Source organism: Hemiscyllium ocellatum, chromosome 30, assembly GCF_020745735.1.
Source record: "Hemiscyllium ocellatum isolate sHemOce1 chromosome 30, sHemOce1.pat.X.cur, whole genome shotgun sequence".
In the NCBI taxonomy this organism is placed as follows: Eukaryota; Metazoa; Chordata; class Chondrichthyes; order Orectolobiformes; family Hemiscylliidae; genus Hemiscyllium; species Hemiscyllium ocellatum.
Window position 1 is genome coordinate 52,408,974 of NC_083430.1, and position 21,362 is coordinate 52,430,335.

The 21,362-nt window shown below is 41.6% G+C and overlaps 1 protein-coding gene across 1 annotated transcript; it reads left to right on the plus strand.

Annotated features, from left to right (window-relative positions):
* The first annotated feature begins 1,816 nt into the window (after positions 1–1,816).
* LOC132830091 (uncharacterized) lies at positions 1,817–20,066 on the plus strand. The gene is made up of 7 exons (XM_060847565.1): positions 1,817–2,117; positions 3,117–3,243; positions 4,886–5,064; positions 6,483–6,652; positions 7,566–7,716; positions 11,625–11,746; positions 15,971–20,066. Exons 1-7 carry the CDS (start codon positions 2,075–2,077, stop codon positions 17,066–17,068), a joined length of 1,890 nt encoding a protein of 629 aa, XP_060703548.1. The 5' UTR covers positions 1,817–2,074; the 3' UTR covers positions 17,069–20,066.
* Positions 20,067–21,362: the final 1,296 nt, after the last annotated feature.

Here is a 21,362-nt window from a genome sequence, read left to right on the forward strand (position 1 = left end):
TTTTTTCTTCTTTTTTTTATTCCCCCACACTACCGCCTAACTGCGATGGTGTTTATTTTTCCCCAGCACCCATGGTGTGTGTATGCAGGTGTGAGACACAGTGAGAGACACAAAGTGCACGAATTTTTTTTCTTTTTTTTCTTTTTTTCTTTTTTCGAATCTTTATTGAATTTCCACCACCAGGAAGATAGGAAAACACCCGAGTAGCCAGTGAAATCTCTTTTTTTTTCCTAATTAACCCCACACTACCGCCTAACTGCGGTAGTGCTTATTTTCCCCAGCAACCATGGTGTGTGTGTGTAGTTGTGAGACACAGTGAGAGACACAAAGTGCACAAATCTTTATTTAATTCCCATTGCCAAATTCTATTATTTAACTCAAAACGTTATGATTGGCTACTTACTGCTGACAGTAATGATGAGTTAAGTGCATTTTAACCTGAGTGAGACCGTCGCCTCCTATTGTAAATAATTGAAACTTTTGTTGTGATAACTCAGGGGAGCCAGGTCACCCCTTGTTACCCGATCTTAACAACGCCATTTCAACCAAGTTCACTGTTTCTGCCACCGAACACTAACGTTTGCAAGCCGAGAGTCTCATTTGTTAAAGTTTACACAGTATCAATTTTGATTTTACTTCCCTGAAATGAGCGAATGTCAGCGTGTCAGACCAGCATCCATGGAGTGAGAGCAAGCTAACATTTCCACTCTCAATGACCCTTCAGCAGAGAGATTACTTTCCGCTTGTCATTTTCCCTCAGTTCAGCCTTTCACGCCTTAATTCTCTTTCTGCACCTGATTTGACATTAAGTTGACCTTCTGGAGTTTGAAGTTAAAAATCACCCAACACCAGGTTATAGTCCAACAGGTTTAATTGGAAGCACTAGCTTTCGGAGCGACACTCCTTCATTCATCAGGTGATCACGCTATCGCAGGAGCGTCGCTCCGAAAGCTAGTGCTTCCAGTTAAACCTGTTGGACTATAACCTGGTGTTGGGTGATTTTAACTTTGTACAGCCCAGTCCAACAGCGGCATCTCCAAACCATGACTATTCTGGAGTTTGCACTTCCTTCTCATTCTGAGTTGGGGAGAGGCTCCCCTGCTGTTTGCCAGGTTAATGTCTATCCCTCTCATTGACACCCTCTCTTGCTAACCGCTTACCCCCCCGCCCCCCCCCCCCCCCCACACACACAAACAAACAAACAAACAAACATTTCCGGCCAAAGCAAATCCACCCGCAGATGCCACTAGTTACAAAGCTCCCGAATTCTCAGAACCCCTGGATCTGCTGCGGAGGTATTTCTATCTATTCTACTTTGGAATCAATTCTGGTGCCTATTCCCCGGCTGCCTGCCGATAATTTCTTATTTATCGTCTTATTTGTGTGAAGCTGCTGGACTGCGTTACATACGTGGGGTCTGAGAGTTCGATTAATGTTAGGTTTCAGAGTGTTTGCTGATGAAATCCTCATCTAGCTCAGAGAAATGTACAGTAATTGGAGCAGGGATTTCAACCTTTCTGTATTAATTTAGAATCTTAGTAAGTGCATTGTCAGATGTTACATGGTGCTGAGAATTATCCAAACCTTTATTTCCGAATCGCAGTGATCCCATGAATAAAGATCCTGTCAAGTGGATTTACCCCACCAGACAAACGAGTAGATTGTTTCTATTAAGAGGAAGGATTTCTGAGACTATTGCATATTTCTTGTAAAGGGCGTATGACAGAGAAGGAAGTAATTCATTTTAATTCTAGTTCTGCTCCCGCCCCCGTGCGCCGTCCTTCCCCTTTTCATATCCTTGTCTTCCCCAGGTAAGGAGTCAGCCAGGTGTAAGTCCAGGGTCCATCCCCAGCTCCTCCTCCTGCAGCCTCCGAGAGTGTGGAGGTGGCCTCTGCGTGTCCATTCAGTCCGAAGGGGGAGAGGCACGGTTTCATTTCAGTGGGGAAAGCTTTGTAAATGCCGCGAGGACGGTTCCTGACTTGCTGCTGTGCAAAAAATGCGCTTCGACGAATGGAGCAGAACATTTAGGAGGAGCTGATCTTCTCGCCTGCTGAAGTTAACGTTGGAGTGTAAAATGTGGTCGTGGGGGATCCTATTACACACCCTTTCATTTACTGGTGAGCATTTTACATTTTTAAAACATCCTGTGATAAACTTTATTCGTCATTTTATTTTCGGAGACTATTTAATGCAGTGTTTATTAGGTCCGATTTTGTACATTTTCACTCGTATCAATGTCCTGGTAAATTTATCGATGTAACTGCGTGACAGAATTGGTGTTGATGAAGTTCATTCTTATGGCAATCCTATGAAGTGAATCTATCAAGGAGGAATCTTAGGCTTTGTGAACATGAGAGGCAGTTGTGTTTTTTGTTTATTATTGATTCAGTACATCCGAGAGAAATTTCATTCATGGAGTTACATTAACTCCTGATTTCCATTTTGTGTAAAATTGCTTCCTTCATTCTCAGAGGTCCCTTTTTGTGTGATTCAATGTAAAGACTTGTCTCTCTCTCGCTCAGTGTGGAAATGAAACTGTGAACAGGTGACACGCTGAGTCAGTCAGGCTGTTTCTCAGGATTAGCCTGCAGGCTGAAGTCAGTTTAATTGGAGATGGAATGGAGGCTGCCCTCTCCAGTAAACACAAAGTCCCACGGATGCTGGAAACTTGAAATAAAAATAGAAAGTGTTGGAGCAACTCGGCAGGTCTGGCAGCATTTCTGGGGAGAGAAATAAAGTTGATGTTTTAAGTTGAGTTTGACTTTTCAGATCCTTACAGTGCTGAAGAAGTTAAACAGAACTCAAAATATTAAGTTGGTTTTTCTCCCTCCACAGATGTTGCTAGACCTGCTGAGTTTCTCTAGATTTTTGGCTTTTGCTTCAGATTTCCAGCATCCACAGGATTTTACCTTTAACCTTCACCCCGGCCTTGAGAGAAGCAATCTCCAGGGGGTTAAAGTACATTCGTTCCAATTAAGTTAAGCTTCAGCACTTGGCAAACTTTAAACAATGTGGTTTCTTCTCTGAACTCCCAGAAAGGAGATGGAAGTTTGGAACATTGAGTGATCTGAGTTGGTTAAAACTCATGACCTTTTGAACTGTTTTGCCTTTTGTAGGGTCCTGCGCATTGATGATGTTGCCTAAACCAAGTGAGGTACAGTTTGATTCTGTCAACTTTAACAACACCCTTCGCTGGGCTCAGAAGGGATCTCCAGGAATTGTATATGACGTTGAGTATTGCATGTAAGTTCTTTTAACAACATATAGCAGCGAGAACAAGGAAGAGGAAATATAAACAGCGGATTTGGACAGAGAACCTGAATACACTGAATTCCTGTATCTCATATGACAGCTTTTCCCCTCTTTAAAAATATATGATTTGTATATTTCTTAATGCCCATTTGAAATGACATTAGGAGTAAATTACATTCCTCTCTGATCTATCACACTGTTGTATTTCATTGACTTGTTCAGACTGCAGAGTACAGGCAGGACTGTAACCCTGCTTTATGCATATTATAGTAAGAAATAGAAATGAGTGTAGGCCATTTGGCCCCTTGAGCCTGCTCTATCATTCAGTACAACCTGTGGTTGATCCGATAGCCCTCACGTCCACCTTCCAGCACTCTCCCTACATTTCTTACAACCTAGAATTTATCAACCTTTATCTTGAATATGGACATTTACAGCACAGAGGAGGCTGTTCAGATCATTGTTGCGGTACTGGTCAACAAGGTCCTGGGCCTCCTCCATCGCCACTCCCTAACCACCCGACACCTGGAGGAAGAATGCCTCATCTTCTGCCTTGAGACCCTCCAACCATACAGCACTAATGTGGAGTTCACCAGTTTTCTCATTTCCCCTCCTCCACCTTATTCCAGTTCCAATCTTCCAACTCAGCACCACCCTCATGACTTGTCCTACCTGTCCATCTTCCTTCCCACCTATTCACTCCACCCTCCCCTCCAACCCATCACCATTACCCCCATCTCCATCCATCTATCACACTCTAAGCTACCTTCCCCCCATCCCTACCCCACTCCCATTTATCTCACCAGCCCCTCGGCTCACAGCTTCATTCCTGATGAAGGGTTTTTGCCCGAAATGTCAACTCTCCTGCTCCTCAAATGCTGCCTGACTTGCTTTGCTTTTCCAGCACCACACTCTCGACAGAGATCTGACTATACCAACCCTGTTTTCCAGCTTCTGGCCCATAGCCCAGAGGCTGTGGCAATACAAATAAATAGTTTAATACTTCATAAATATTATATCAGTTTCAGACACAACCACCCTTTCAGGCCATGAGTTCCAGACCCGTACTACTCTCTGGGTGAAAAAAAACTACTTAACTCTCCTCCTAGCCTTCTCCCTCTTTCCTGAAATCTTTGCCCCCTGGTTAATGACTGTTGGAAAACATACCCTTTCTATCTGTGCACAATCTATCAGGGCTATTCTCAACCTTCAGTGCACCAAGGTAAATAATCTCAGCAGATCCAACCTTTCCTCATAACTGAGAGCGTCCAGCCCAGGCAGCATCCTGGTAAATCTCCTCTGTACCCGCTCAATTGAAATCACCGCCTTTCTGTTATGTGGTGACTAGATTTGCATGCAGTACTCTAGTTACGGCCTAACCAGTGTTTATACAGATCCAGCACAACTAGCGCATCAAATTATGCTTACAATTTAAAAGACTGCTTTGAATGTGAAAATGTGGCCTGACTGTGCAGCATATGTGGTTGATTTAGGTGGGATAGGAATTTTCACATTTGTTAATTTAGCATTACAGGAGCCAAGCAGATTTATGCCATTTATTGGAATAAACAGTTCAGAATTGAGGGGAGTAGGCTGGGTTTTTGCTTTCTAACACACTGCATTTTGTTTGCAGGTATGGAGAGAAAGTATGGAAAAATAAACCTGAATGTCATCATATCACGGCCCACTATTGTGACTTAACAAATGAGATTGTGCAGGAGAATAACTGGTACTATGCAAGAGTGATGGCAATATCGAAAACTATCAATTCAAGCTGGTCCTTATCTGAAAGATTCTGTCCACTAGACAAGAGTGAGTAAACAATCCTCATTGAGAGATTAGTGGCTTCAATCCTCTTCAACAGCATTTCATTAATCAGTGCTGAAGTAATAATTGGAATAAAAGCAGGAAATGTTTACTGAGCCATCATCCACCATTCAGCCACCATTAATATTTGCCCTCCCTGTTTTACTAATTTCATCAACACAGTATCCTGTCAGATAGTTATCTGCAGCAACATACCAAGGTTCATGCAACTACCTTAACTTGCCTACAGCATGGAAGCAGGCCACATCCTTTCCAAACCCTGACCTCCAACAACATCAATAGCAACAACTACATGAGGACATCATCCCTTGCAAGTTCCCATCCAAGTGACTCACCATCCTGACTTAGAAACTTATCACCGTTCCTTCAGTATCACTGGGTCAAAATCCGGGAATTCCCCTTCCTAACATCATTGAGATATACCTGCATTAGGTGGTCTGCAGCATACCAATTCATTCGGAATAAGTTAGCATGGATAGTATATGCTACTATTCCTACATGCGGTGAATAAATATTGTCAGTGTGGTACCCTAAGTATATTAACCAAATTCTGAAATATCGATCCATCCCAATATTCTCACAGTTGAACCCCGGCAGTTTGCTTCTCAAATTGCAACTTATTGCTTCATCCCAACTACCTGAGAAATCTGTGCTCTGTAGATTACTTGATAAACGCAGCCACTCCTTTCCTAACCCAGTTTTATCACACAAACATATGACCTTGAGTAGGCCACTCAGCCCTGAAAACAAGCTCTGCTAGCCATCAAGATCATGGCTGATCTGATTTTCAGCTCAACCCCACAGTCTTGCATATCCCAATAACATTTCAAGCCCTTGGTCATCCAGAATCCATCTACCTCTGCCTTAAAACCAATTGTTTATTATATTTTCAACCATTTTGTTTGAGTTTTGAGCAAACTTAGTGAACATAGACGCATTTTTTTAATATTCCCCCACTCCTGTTGTAGAATATTTACAAATACCTTGTTTTCACTTGTTAGTTTAGGTGTAATTCAGCTAGCATTCAGAGTTGAAGGTAAATAGTCTGCTCATCTGTTTTGTCTCCTTAAAAGCAAGGATTTTCTTGCAGCTGATTAGTTTTGCTTGCATTTCATTACATTTTCAGCCCATAATGTAAAGTCTACATTCCTGGTATTCATCTCTGGAACCAAAACAGTAATAACTTATTCCCCAGTGCAAATGTGCCTTATTTATAGTCTATAAACAAGGAAGCATTCTCTGATTTGATCAGTTTATTGGTCAGTTTCACTTGAATTCAAACTTATCAGTGGATGATCCATATTGTCGCCCTTTGGTGCTGGATCTTTCCATTCATGAATACCATATGCATTGTGCGTAATAAATATTTTTTGTTTTAATATAAACTTCTCTGTCTTTCTCAGCTATTATTGGATCCCCAGCAGTAGAGTATACAGCAGGTGACCGATTCATTACTATTCAGGTGCAGCCACCACATGTGCCACCCAAAGATGGAATGCAACGTTCTATCAAGGACATTTTTCCCATTATTAACTATCGAGTGCAGCTCAACCAATCACAAACAAATAAAATGGTAAAGTATGGTGCCATTTTAGTCAAGTAAAAAATGAGGTCTGCAGATGCTGGAGATCACAGCTGAAAATGTGTTGCTGGTCAAAGCACAGCAGGCCAGGCAGCATCTCAGGAATAGGGAATTCGACGTTTCGAGCATAAGCCCTTCATCAGGAATGGTCGGTTCCGTAGGCAGGTGCTGAGGAAGGAGATGTGGCTGTGGTAGCGAGTCTGTTTGAGAACGTGGCTGAAGAGTTTCTGGGCAGAGGAGATGACCTGGGGGGTGCAGTGAGAGAGGGACTCACTGAAATCCTTGTAGAGGGAGGAAGAGAGCTTCTTCAAGGAAGGCATCCTTGTAAAAGGATTCGCAGTAGGTTAAAATCTTCGAGTAAAAAATGAGGTCTGCAGATGCAGGAGATCACAGCTGCAAATGTGTTGCTGGTCAAAGCACAGCAGGCCAGGCAGCATCTCAGGAATAGAGAATTCGACGTTTCGAGCATAAGCCCTTCTAGTCAAACAGCAATGTTAATAGATGGCAGATAATTTAAGATAATCAGTGAGTTAGACCAGGTGGACAGTGAGATCCTTTTTCCTTGGATGGTGATGGCTAGCACGAGGGGCATAGCTTTAAATTGAGAGGTAATCGATGTAGGACAGATGTTCAGAGGTCGTTTCTTTACTCAGAGAGTAGTATGGGCATGGAATGAACTGCCTGCAACACTTGTAGACTCACTAATTTTACTGGCATTTAAATGGTCATTGGATAGACATATGGACACGTATGGAATAGTGTAAGTTAGATGGGTTTCAGATTGGTTTCACAGGTCGATGCAACATCGAGGGCTGAAGGGCCTGTACTGCGCTGTAATGTTCTATGTTCTGTGGCCTGCTGATAATCTGGGTGTGCATTGAAATGTCTTTTTATTATTTTTCAGGTATTTTTTGCATCAAGTGAAAGCTTTTATTTCAAAATCGAATCTTTAGAGCCCAATATGAACTACTGTGCAAAAGTGCAACTTAGCTTAAAACAGGGAATTTTCTTAAAAATGAGTCAACCAGCCAATTTCTGCATCCGAACTTTGCAAGGTGAGAATGTTTGTGGAAGGATTGTGTGTGAGTTACACTTCATCTTCTCTTTTAAAACACAAAGTGATGTTTTAAATATACCTTTGAAATGTTCTGTCTGTGTGCAGGCCAGTTGCTAATCTGTTTGCAGCTCAACAAAGAGGTGACAGGAACTTTGTTGCTAAGGTCCTGATTCAAATCATGATTTTAATCAACGTGGGTCAGAAATGTTACGACACACATCTGGGGCAGGAGGGACTGAAGTCAAACCTTTTGATACACAAGACACAAAATATGGTGGCGAAGCAAAGATAACAGGATTCGCCATGGAGAGACTTCAATCAATTTCTAATCCACCACCTTATCCCAGTTCAATCAGGATCTTACTGGAGTCCTGAATAAGTTCCCAATTTGCCGTGGGCGGCACGGTGGCACAGTGGTTAGCACTGCTGCCTCACAGCACCAGAGACCCAGGTTCATTTCCCGACTCAGGCGACTGATTGTGTGGAGTTTACACGTTCTCCCTGTGTCTGCGTGGGTTTCCTCCGGGTGCTCCAGTTTCCTCCCACAGTCCAAAAATGTGCAGGTCAGGTGAATTGGCCATGCTAAATTGCCTGTAGTGTTAGGTAAAGGGGTAAATGTAGGGGTATGGGTGGGTTGCGCTTCGGCGGGTCGGTGTGGACTTGTTGGGCCGAAGGGCCTGTTTCCACACTGTAAGTAATCTAATCTAAGTAAATTTGTTTAAGTTTCCTGCATTAGATGGAGCATTTCATCTGTCTGTGTTTCATAGAATCATAAAGTCACTAAAGTGTGGAAGCAGGCCATTTACCCCATCAAGTCTATAAAGCCCCTTCAAAGACCATCCCACCCAGACCCACACCATCATTTCCCATGGCTAACCCACCTAGCCTGCATTTCCCTGGACATCATGAGCAATGTCAGCATGGCCAGTCCACCTAACCTGCACATCTTTGGATTGTGGGAAGAAACCAGAGCACCTTGGAGGAAAACCGTACCGACACAGAGAGGATGCACATACTCAGACAGTTGCCTGAAGGTGGAATCATAACTGGATCCCTGATGCTGTGAGGCAGCAGTGCTAACCACTGAGCTATCATTTAGAATCAGAAACTGGGAGAAGGGATTTAATGAGACAGCTTTTCATTGACACTGTTTGAGAAAGGTGGTAAGGACAAGCCAGGGAACTATAGACCAGTGAGCCTGGCATGCTGGTGGGCAAGTTGTTGGACAGAATCCTAAGGGACAGGATTTACATATGTATGGAAAGGCAAGGACTGATGAAGGATTGTCAGCATGGCTTTGTGCATGGGAATTCATGTCTCACTAACTTGATTGAGTTTTTTGAAGAAGTACAATTGCAGCATTTAAAAGGCATTTGGATGGGTATATGAATAGGAAGGGTTTGGAGGGATATGGGCCAGGTGCTAGCAGGTGGGACTCAATTGGATTGAGATATCTGGTCAGCATGGACAAATTGGACTGAAGGATCTGTTTCTGTGCTGTACATCTCTATGACTCTGTGACTCTAAGTAATGAAGAGGATTGATGAGGGCAGAGCGATGGACATGACCCACATGGGCTTCATTAAGATGTTCAACAAAGTTCCCCTTGTGAGACTGGTTAGGACGGTTAGATCTCATGGAATACAAGAGAAACTAGCCATTTAGATACAGAACTGGCTCAAGGGTAGAAGACAGAGGGTGGTGGTGGAAGATTGCTTTGCAGTCTGGAAGGCTGTGACCAGTAGTGTGCCACAAGAATCAGTGTTGGGTCCACGACGTTTCTTCATTTATACAAATATTTTGGATATTAACATAGCAGGTATGGTTTGTAAGTTTGCAAATGACACCAGAATTGGAGGTGTAGTGGACAACGAAGAAGGTTACCTCAGAGTACAACGGGTTCTTGATCAGATGAGCCAATGGACTGAGAAGTGGCAGATGGAGTTTAATTCAAATAAATGCGAGGTGCTACATTTTGGAAAGGCAAATCTTAGCAGGACTTATACACTTAATGGTAAGGTCCTAGGGAGTGTTGCTGAACAAAAAGACCTTGAATTGCAGGTTCATAGCTCCTTGAAAGTGGAGTCTCAGGTAGATAGAATAGTAAAGAAGGTGTTTGGTATGCTTTCCTTTATTGGTCAGAATATTGAGTACAGGAGTTGAGAGGTCATGTTGCAGCTGTACAGGGTATTGGTTAGGCCATTTTTGGAATATTGTGTGCAATTCTGATCTACTTCCTATCAGAATGATGTTGTGAAACATGAAATGACTCAGAAAAGATTTACAAGAATGTTGCCAGGGTGGAGAGTTTAAGCTATAGGGAGAGGTTGAATAGGTTGGGGCTGTTTTCCCTGGAGCTTTGGAGGCTGAGGGGTGACCTTATAGAGGTTTATAAAATTATGAGAGACATGGATAGGATAAATAGATAAGGTCTTTTCCCTGGGTTGGGGGAGTCCAGAATTGGAGGGCATATGTTCAGGGTGAAAGAGTAAAGATTTAAAAGTGATTAGATTTCTTACAGTGTGGAAACAGGCCCTTCAGCCCAACAAGTCCACACTGACCCGCTGAAGCGCACCCACCCATACCCCTACATTTACCCCTTATCTAACACTACGGGCAATTTAGCGTGGCCAATCCACCTGGCCCGCACATCTTTGGACTGTGGGAGGAAACCGGAGCACCCGGAGGAAACCCACGCAGACACGGGGAGAACGTGCAAACTCCACACAGTCAGTCGCTGAGGCGGGAATTGAACCTGGATCTCTGGTGCTGTGAGGCAGCAGTGCTAACCACTGTGCCGTCCACGGTGATCTGAGGGCAACATTTTCAAGCAGAGGATGTTGTGTCTATGGAATAAGCTACCAGAGAAAGTGGTGGAGGCTAGTACAATTACAACATTTAAAAAGCAATTGAATGGGTATATGGACGAGTTGGACCAAAGGGTCTGTTTCTGTGTTGTACATCCCTATGACTCTAATGGATAGGAAGGGTTTAGAGGGATATGGGCCAAGTGCTGGCAAATGGGACTAGATTAATTTGGGATATCTGGTCCGCATGGATGAGTTGGACTGAAGGATCTGTTTCCATGCTGTACATCTCTATGACTCTATGACTGTATGACTGTATGACTCTATGCTCTGTGACTGAATGACTGTATGACTGTATGACTCTATGCTCTGTGACTGAATGACTGTATGACTGTATGATTACATGTCTAAGTCCAAAGTGGAACTGATAAAAGAAATGAATGCAGCAGTAGCAGCACTAATTTCTCATTTTATCTGGATTCTGCAGTCCCTTTAGAGGAGTTGTTAAATACTTGAAAGAGACACCGTGGAAATGGGGATGAGTCAAGTGACTTTGATGAGCCTCTGTTTATAGAGGGAACACACCATAAGACCACAAGAAATACGATCAGGAGGAGGCCATGTGGCCCCTTGAGCCTGCTCTGCCATTCAGCGAGATCATCGCTGATCCAATATTCCTCACATCCACTTTTTTGCCCTTTCCCTGTAGCCCTTGATTCCCCAATCAGTCAAGAATCTATTTATCTCAGCTTTAACCACATGATGGACCGAGATCTGTCCCTTGTCACTTTAAGTGTTTCAGTGGAGAATGACTCTTCGCCTGGAAAACTTGAAAACATGATAAAAATTAAAATTGATTGGAAAGGTATGGGAAAGAAGCCAATTGTACTCTCTTAATAAAATGCAGTAACATCAAGATCCATGCAGGTGAAGTTATAAACTGTCGAACAGATCAATTTTAAATCTCTTCCCAGAGCTCTGTGAATTTTTTTGTTTTTCACTGAAGGAGCACATCATCGACTGGATGAATGGACACATTGAAATTGCAAAATAGCTTCCTGTGTTGCAGAAATTCATTAAGTTTATTTTATTTTTGCAGAAAGAACACTGACCATCATTCTCTTAGTGACATTTATGTCGTTTGGGATAATAATCACTGGAATATTTAGCTGTGTGACATACTGTTACATCAAGCACCATAGAACATTGCCTCAGTCTTTGGTATGTTCAGTTTATTTTTATCTAGATCTGACCAGTGTTTTTGTACTCTGGAAATAGTGACATGATAATATGGGGAAGTGGAGGAGACCATCAATTCCTTAGGGAGAAAGTGAGGACTGCAGATGCTGGAGATCAGAGTCAAGAGTGTGGTGCTGGAAAAATGCACAGGTCAGGCAGCATCTGAGGAGCAGGGGAATCAATGTTTCGAGCGTAAACTCCTGATGAAGAGCTTATGCTTGAAACATCGATTCTCCTGCTGTTCAGATGCTGCCTGACCATCAATTCCTCAGGCTTGTTCCATCACTCAATAAGATCCTGGTTGTTCAGCATCATTTAACCAACTTTACTCCAGAGATAATGTCTTTCTAATATCTACTGATCTCAGTAGGGAAAGGTTCACTTGTCTTCACATTCACAGCTGCTTAGACATTGTGTTCTAAATTTCCACCACCCTTTGTATGAAAAAGTGTTTCCTGATTTCACTCATGAATGGTCTCCTTCTAAGTTCAAAACTGTTTCTTTATCCACATGATATGGGCATCATTGGCTGGGCCAGCATTTATTGCACATCCCTAATTGGCCTTGAGAAGGTGTTGGTGAGTTGCCTTTGTGAATTGCTACAGTCCCCAGCCTTTAGGGACACCCACATTCTGTTCCGCAGAGGATGCTGTTTCTTTGTATCCACCCTATCAAACCTTTTATAACTTTAACCACCACAATTGGATCACCATCAACACATATATTAGTTATCTTTGAAAGGATTGCCTTCTTGGAGTCTAGCAGGAGTGATTATTTCCCAGCCTTTTGAATTCAGTGAAAGGATTTCCCACACCAGGATCAGGAAGATCTGAATTAGGTGCAGGATTACATTCACAATCCGTCATAACATTTAATCGTGTAAAAAGCCAATAGATATCCTTTCATAGACATATAAATAGTTTGAACCACATCTCGGGTTCCAGACCATTTCGAAAGTACTCAATTTTATCCCACTGAATGCAAAAGGAAAGAGGTTTCAATAAATAAGTACAATTAATACCAGGATGAGCTCATGAGCTATGAATCAAGGTTAAACTAATTCCATTCTTTGAACAATAAATGGCAGAATTCTAACAGCCACATGAAACACTCGTCACTGTTTTCCTATTACAATCTGTCATCTGTTGAATATCTTAACAGTTAAATCTTGCTATTTTGGTGATCTTACAGAATTGTGCATTTAGTATAAATTGCCCAGAAAGTTTTGATGAATAAAATATAAAGAGTTCTCAGATATGTATTAGACTTGGAAGGAGTACGATGTCAGTTTAAATTGCGGGAGAAACTCAGCAGGTCTGGCAGATTTGTGCAGAGGGGAACAGAGTTAATGTTTCAAGTCGAATATGCCTATTCTTCAGAACTGTGATGAAGATACTGGTCACCCTGCGATAGAAAGCATGTTATTATACTGAAAGGCTGCAAAAATGATTGACAAGAGATTGAATGTTTTGAGTGAAAAGAGAGGCTGGATAAGCTGGGACTTTTTCCCTGGATACTGAGAGGCAACCTTATGGAGACTTATACAATCATGAAAGACATTAGTTAGACTACTTTTGGAATGCTATGTCTACTTAGAATATAGAACATTACAGCACAGTACAGGCCCTTCAGCCCTTGATGTTGCACCGACCTGTGGAACCAAACTGAAGCCTATCTAAGCTGCACTATTACATTATCGTCCATTTGTTTCCCCAATGACCACTTAAATCCCCTTAAATTTGACAAGTCATCTTCTGTTGCAGGCAATGCGTTCCACACCGCTAGTACTCTCTGAGTGAAGAAACTACCTCTGACATCTGTCCTATATCCATCACTCCTCAATTTAAAGCTATATTCCCTCGTGCTAGCCTTTACCATCCAAGGAAAAAGGCTCTCACTGTCCACCCTCTCTAACCCTCTGATGATCTTACATTTCTCAATTAAGTAATCTCTCAACCTTCTTCTCTCTAATGAAAACAGCCTCAAGTCCCTCAGCCTTTCCTTATAAGACCTTCCGTCCATAGCAGGGAACATCCTAGTAAATCTCATCTCAATCCTTTCCAAAGCTTCCACACTTTCCTATAATGTGGTGACCAGAAATGTATGCAATACTCCAAGTGTGGCCGCACCAGAGCTTTGTACAGCTGCAGCATGACCTCATGGCTCCGAAACTCAATCACTCCACCAATAAAAGCTAACACACTGTAACGCCTTCTTAACAACCCTATCTACCTGGGTGGCAACTTTCAGGGATCTATGTACATGGACACCGAGATCTCTCTGCTCATCTACATTACCAAGAATGTGACCATTAGTTCAGTACTCTTTATTCCTGTTGCTCCTTCCAAAGTGAATCACCTCATATTTTTCTGCATTTGCCACCTCTCAGCCCAGCTCTGCAGCTTATCTATATCCCTCTGACCTGCAACATCCTTCCGCATTCTCCACAACTCCACCACAAATTTATTAACCCATCCTTCAACACCCTCGTCCAGGTCAATTATAAAATGACAAACAGCTGTGGCCCTAAAACAGATCCTTGTGGGACACCACTAGTAACTGAACTCCAGGATGAGCATTTCCCATCAAACACTGCCCTCTCTCTTCTTTCAGCCATCCAATTTCTGATCCAAACCGCTAAGTCACCCACAGTCCTATGCCTCCATATTTTGTGCAATAACCTACTGTGGGGAAACCTTATCAAATGCCTTGCTGAAATCCATATACACCACATCTACCACTTTACCCTCATCTGCCTGTTTGGTCATCTTCTCAAATAATTCAATAAGGTTTGTGAGGCACGACTTACCCTTCACAAAACCGCGTTGACTATCCCTAATCAACTTATTCCTTTCGAGATGATTACAAATCCTATCTCTGATAATCCTTTCCAACACTTTATCCACAACTGAAGTAAGGCTTACTGGTCTATAATTATTAGGATTTCCTCTGCTCCCCTTCTTGAACAAGAGACAACATTTGCTATCCTCCAGTCTTCTGATACTATTCCTGTAGACAGTAAAAATCAAAGCCAAAGGTTCTGCAATCTTCTCCCTGGCTTCCCAGAGAATCCTACGATAAATCTCTTCCGGCCCAGAGGACGTATCTATTTTCACACTTTGCAGAATTGCTAACACTTCCTCCTCCATCCGGCCTAGTAGCCTGTACCTCAGTATTCCCCTCGACAACATTGTCTTTTTCCAGTGTGAATACTGGCAAAAAATATTCATTTAGCACTTCCCTTATCTCCTCGGACTCTATGCATCACTTCCTACTACCGGTCTACCTTCTATAAGAAAGATGTTGTTAAACTTGAAAGGGTTCAGAAAAGATTGCCAGGGTTGGAGGCTGAATAGGCTGGGGTTATTTTCCCTGGAGTGTCAGAGGCTGAGGGGTGACTTTATCGAGGTTTATAAGATCATGAGGGGCATGTATAGGGTAAATAGACAAGGTCTTTTCCCCAGAGTAGGGCAATCCAAAACTAGAGGGCCTAAGTTTAAGCTGAGAAGGAAAAGATATAAAAGGAACTTAAGGGGCAATGTTTTTACACAGAGGGTGGTACGTGTATGGAATAAGCTGCCAGAGGAAGAGGTGGAGGCTGGTACAATTACAACATTTAAAAGGCATCTGGATGGGTATATAAATAGGAAGGGTTTAGGAGGGATATGAGCTAACCACAGGCAAATGGGATTAGTTCAGTTTAGGAGATCTGGTCGGCTTGGACAAGTTGTGCCTAAGGGCCTGCTTCCGTGTTGTATGACTCTATGACTGTGATCTGCTGCGTTTCTCCAGCATTCTTGGTGTTAGTTTCAGATTTCCAGCATCTGCAGTATTTTGCTTCTATACAGCATTCCTCCCGCCACTCCCCCTGCAGGCTGCAGTTTGCAGAATTAGTTGCTTTATTTTGTTCTTGGTCCAGTGTCAGCATTTAGACAATGAACAAAGCTAATCCATACTCTTGCACTGAGAGCCACTTATGTGACAGCTATGCTGCTCCTTCTAAACTCCAAGATTTGGTGTCACAGGTTTCCAGCAGAGAATATTACAGAGCCATAGGAAAGCATTGCTTTCGACAAGACATCATGTTCTGCAGGAACTTCTCAAGAATAACATTTCTCACAAATATTTGCCGACTGAATTACATTTTTTAAACTATCAAGGGATATCTAGTTAACGTTACTTCATTTGTATTTGTCTTAATTACAGAATCTAGATCACATCCTCTCACAGAAGTGTGCCTTCCTGAAACAACCTCCACCAACATTACAGCTGGCCACTAGTTATAAGAAAGAATCATTTCGATTTGAGCAAGTTGTTCGTCTGGATGAAATAAATCTTCTGAAGTATGACTCTAATGAAATGGAAGAAGTTATGAAAACAAAGCAGCACAATTTGATAACACAGCCCAATTCCTACGCACCACAAAGTCATACCAGAATAATGAAGGCAAACCGTCCAAGTGCCACTGATTGCGAAATTCAAAATAATTCTTCCTCGAAGCCAGCTGATGCAGGGTGTTGTGCACCATATTGTCCCCAGGTTACTGTCAGGCTGTCAAACAGTACATGTTCCAGTCAGAATAGCTCCCAGGCACTGAATCAAAATTATGCTACAATTGTACACTTGACACCTCAGAGTTCAGCCAAATTAAACACCGACTCAACAATATGCAGTGCGCAGAATGCGTCTGTAAATGCTTTACAGACCATGAATGAAGACATTGTTTATAAAAATAAGGAACTAATGTTCCAAAATGGTCAAGAATTAGAAATGCGGAAATTAAAAGTAAAGGAGGAGGAGCCATCATTTGTCTCATTGCTTCACAACAAACAACGATCATATCAAACTAAACAGAAGGAGATCCAGCCACTGGAACTACCAATGCTGCCTTCGTTGAAAGATGAAAATCAAATCAACCTACCATTCTTCAAAAATGGACAATCAAACAACAGCCAGTCCTTTCTGTCCTTGGTAAACAACAACGTAGATGTTCTGTATTTGCACTCTGACAGAATGGATGATCAACCAATAAAGGTTTCCTTAACAGACGTGTTACAAACTGACCTGAAAGATGAACAAGTAACAAAGACTAACCCTTTGGAGAATGACACATTCACTGCAGAGCTCCTTGTCAATCCTGAATGGGACGTTGGGTACAAAGAGTATCTTTTGACATACCATTCATCAAAGAGGGAAGGCCAAAAAACAGATGCATCATTTTTACAAGCATTACAGACAAATGCTATGATGGAAGGTTGTAAATTTCTTGATGACTGGGAAATCCAGGTTCAGATGGATGATTAGGTACCCTTATATAGAGTTCTGATCATGTATAAACACAGAAAATAGTGAAACTCAGCTGATAGGGCAGCGTCAGTGGAGAGACAAAGAGTTTAAGGGGCATGATCTTCCTTCTTTCGGTTTCATACGATCTAGTTGGAAGTGTTGTCTATAGATGAGCTATTTCTCAACTGTATGATATATATTTGGACCAATAGGATTCCTGCTGCTAAGCAGAATGAGGAACCGATCTTTCATATCCTGCGCCAGTTCAGCCAACTCCAGATTTAAATTTCTGGTGGCAAAGAAATATGCCTCCCATGGGTGACAGCCCTTTACCCCTTACTCCCCAGATAGGGATTCCTGTCTTAGAACACAAATTACATTCAGCTGGAAACCATTCCTCTGGATGTCCATTACCAGCCCAAGAATGTATTCTTCCAGTTAACCCAGACAGGGGATGCTCTGGGCCTCAGGAATTTTCTTTTATTCTTTCATGGGGTGCGGACCTTGCTGACAAGCCCAGCGCCTGTGCCCTGGTCACCTGGTTACCCTTGAATTGAGTGGCATGCTCAATCGTTTCAGAGTCAGCATAGTCACACTTAGGCCACACAGGGTAAGTGAGGATGGCCGACTTCCTTCCCTACAGGGCATTAGGAAACCAGGTGCGTTTTTGTCAGAATCTGTCAGATCACTTTGTGAGACAAGTTTAGTAACTGGATCTGAATCGTGCCCAGCCTTTCTGACAGGGTTTGAACCCATATCTCCAGAGCAGTAGCTTAGCAGCTGGACGACAATTCCAATGAATTGGCACTGGGCTACGTCTCCCTCAAATGCGTGTGCAGTCTGATCATTCATATAACACAGCCTCAGGCTCCCACTCTGCAATGAGTTAATATGGAGGCCTCAATAATTCGAGGTAAAATCCTCCTGTCCTTTCATATTAACTTTATAATAATGTGACGGTCTTTGAACAAACTTTCTGGTTGCTTTTAGAAATGTTTTCATCATTATTTATTATCTGTTATTACATTTGTGGAAGATATTGTCTAATGTATAATTTGCTTTTTTCATTTATAAAATCTTGAGCGCTTCATTTTTTGATGGAGTTTTATGCACCCATTCCTGTTAGTATGTCTTAAACTGACATTTCAGTTGTGAGGTCAGTAAAAACTTGCTACCACAGCCATCTTTCGTGAGACAGGTCCATTTCACTGGTGAAGAAGCATGGCTTACAAATGATCAAACAAAAATTACCATCGGCCATCTAATAACGTGAAGGAGGCTTTGTACATTACATCGATCTGTAACACAGGTTCAGAGAGAGCAAAGACATTTTAGAATCCATATTCACACTCATTTGTCTCTCTCTCTCTCTCTCTCTCTAGTTTCTGATTTTAGCAGAGGTTCTGATTTGTCCATCAATGGGGCAATTGCTAAAGATAACCTTTTCAAAGCTCCAGATGCAAAAAAAAATCCAAACAGAACAAACCAGACAAGAAGAAATATCAAAATGGAAACAAATTGGTTCCATTTCAGGAGCTGCATTGTTGGGGCATATCACCTTCATGTAATTGTCACCCCCCCCCCCCCGTTCACATTAAAGGTGTTAGGAGAGTGGTAAATAAATACAGGGAAGAATGCATTCCCTTCATAATGCATTCAAATGTCCCATCCTGTATTGTGTAATTTTTCATGTTTTAAAGTATGCAGGGCAAAGTTCAATGTGAGAGACACATTGGAACAGATGCAGGAACATATAGAAAGACACGTTGGAACAGATTACCTTCTCAATATTCCTTGGATTCATTGCCTTTTACATTCAGGTCCACCCTCAGAGTATTTGAGATTTTAAGTTCAAGAACAGACCATTTGTTCCAACGTGCCTGTGCTGGCCATTTTTACTCATTGGATAATGCAATCATGCAAATAGTTTTGTTACAGCAAAGTTCTTACATAGGTAAAATGTTCCACAGCATCAGTAATGTTAATGTAAAATAACTATCTCTTTAATATTGTGAAGTCATGGGAATCCATAATTCAAATTGCCACCCAGTTTCAAATATTATCAGTCTTGTAACAAGCATATTTATGATATTACAAGTTAGCATCTGCATAAATTCAAAGGCAAATCGGAAAACTCCAGATAGTGGAAATCTGATAGTGGAAACAAATACTGGAAATTGTCAGCAGGTCTGGCAGTATCTGGAGAGGAGATTAAGCAGAGTGAACTTTCAGGTTGCTGACCTGCCATCATTTGAAAAGTTCTGAAGGGTCACTGGACCTGAAATGCTAATTCTGATTTCCCTCCAGAGTTTTTCCATCAATTTCGGTTTTTGATTCATCTTTTATGTTTGTTTTAAGGCTCAGAGCATCTTGCCTTACCTTCACCTCTGTCAGTGAGTTAATGGCCTCAAAACTACATGCGAAACATGTCAGAGAAACTCAGTAGGTCTGGCAGTATCTGTGGAGAGAAAACCCGAGTTAACATTTCAAGTTATATATATCTTCCGAAGATTTGCAGACCTGAAGAAGTCTTTTCAGGTTTAAAATGTTAATTCTGTTATTCTCTCCACAGAAGCTGCCAGACTTACTGACCTTCTCCCATATTTTCTGTTTTGATTCAAAATTTCTGGCATCGATGGTAATTTTACCTGAATGACCTCAGAATGTTCGGCTTGAAAGTTTATTTTTAGTATCATACTATGCATTTAGCAAACTTTGACGTGGATAAATGTAATTTTGTGGTGAAAGCTTTTTGCAAGTATCTGATCAGTTGAAATTTATATCTCCAGAATGAATAAAAACACTCTCCAAATTCCGCCTTTTCCTTTAAACTCTCAAAAATGTAGTCAAACAGAAGATGCTGAAAATAATGAGCAAGTATCTATAGAAAGACAAATAGTTTTCAGAGCAGTGATGTCTTTATCAGAATGACAGCCCAAACATGCCTGAGTCTAAATGTGGGTTTTGGGTCTGAAATTGTTCCTTTTTCTATTGTGCTGTCAATAAGATGCAAAAGGCATCTTCTGTCGTTTTATATCAAGTTTAAAACATTACAATAAAGGAAGAAACATTGTATCAAAGTGTGAGCCAGATTCCTATTAGCAGTGGTATGCTGCCTTTAATGGAAAAATAACCAGAAAGATTAGCCACTCATCTGTTAAAATGTTTATGGTTATTACTGTTGTATCACGGAGCATTATCACAAAGGTTTATCTTTCTACGTGCCTGCCTTTATGTGACCATTTGAATGAGCAAAAGTCTAAACTCCAAGCAGCCTTTCATCAATGATTATATTGTAAAATGGTTTATTGGATCTTGTCAATGTTCAGTTTGAATGATATTGCACTGTCAATGAGTCAATGGAACATAATTGGCCATATCCTCACCATCTGTTGGGAGTTATAATCAGTTCAGTTATGTTACTTTTTCTTTCAGCCAGGATTTCTTAGCTCTTAAAGAAATGAAGTTTAAGAGACTTTTTTAAAAATTCATTCATTGTAGGTAATACAGGGAAGGCTCACATGCCTATCTCTAATTATCCTTCAGAAGGTAGTTATAAGCTCCCGTCCTAACCCATTGCAGTCCATGTGGTGTAGGGACAGCCATATCGCTGTTAGGAAGGACGTTCTAGGATTTTGATTCCGCAATACTGAAGAATCAGCAAAATAGTTTCAGGTCAACAGCTGAAAAACAAATCAATTAAGGAAGGGATGGGGAGAACTGATTAAATCATGAGTCATATGTATAAATTACATTTCTTTCTTAGAAAGATGTTTACATCAAGGAAATTATATGAATGGTCAAATGATGGTGAAATTGTCCTTAGTTTCAAATAATGATTTCTAATCCAACTGGAAACCAAAATTTATAAACTGGAACTTTTAAAACGTAGATTAAAGGTAATTTGCACTTGCAGTCAAAGATGGCTGCCTCAGTCTGCCTCTCTGTACACTGCAGATTCTAGTCGATTGAAATGGAGACAGCATGTCTCCAAAACTCACAAAAGGCAATGACAGATGAGGAAAGTAAAGGACCTTTCTTTCCACACCAAGCCAATCAGCTGTTTATCAGCTTATTCAGCTATTGCAGTCAATTAGACATGGAATCTTGGCCAAGAGAGCAACCCAGATCTGGTCTCATCTGGATTCCCTTGGAATACACATACAGGATCCCCTGGTCAGTTAGAGAGAAAAAAAATGTCATGTGACAGCACTTTGCACATTTAAGCACCTGTTTTCTTTGCATTAAGAGGACAAAGAGCTGAGACACTGAGAAAGAAGTCCCAGGTGGACTCTCCTCCCCCCATCTCTCT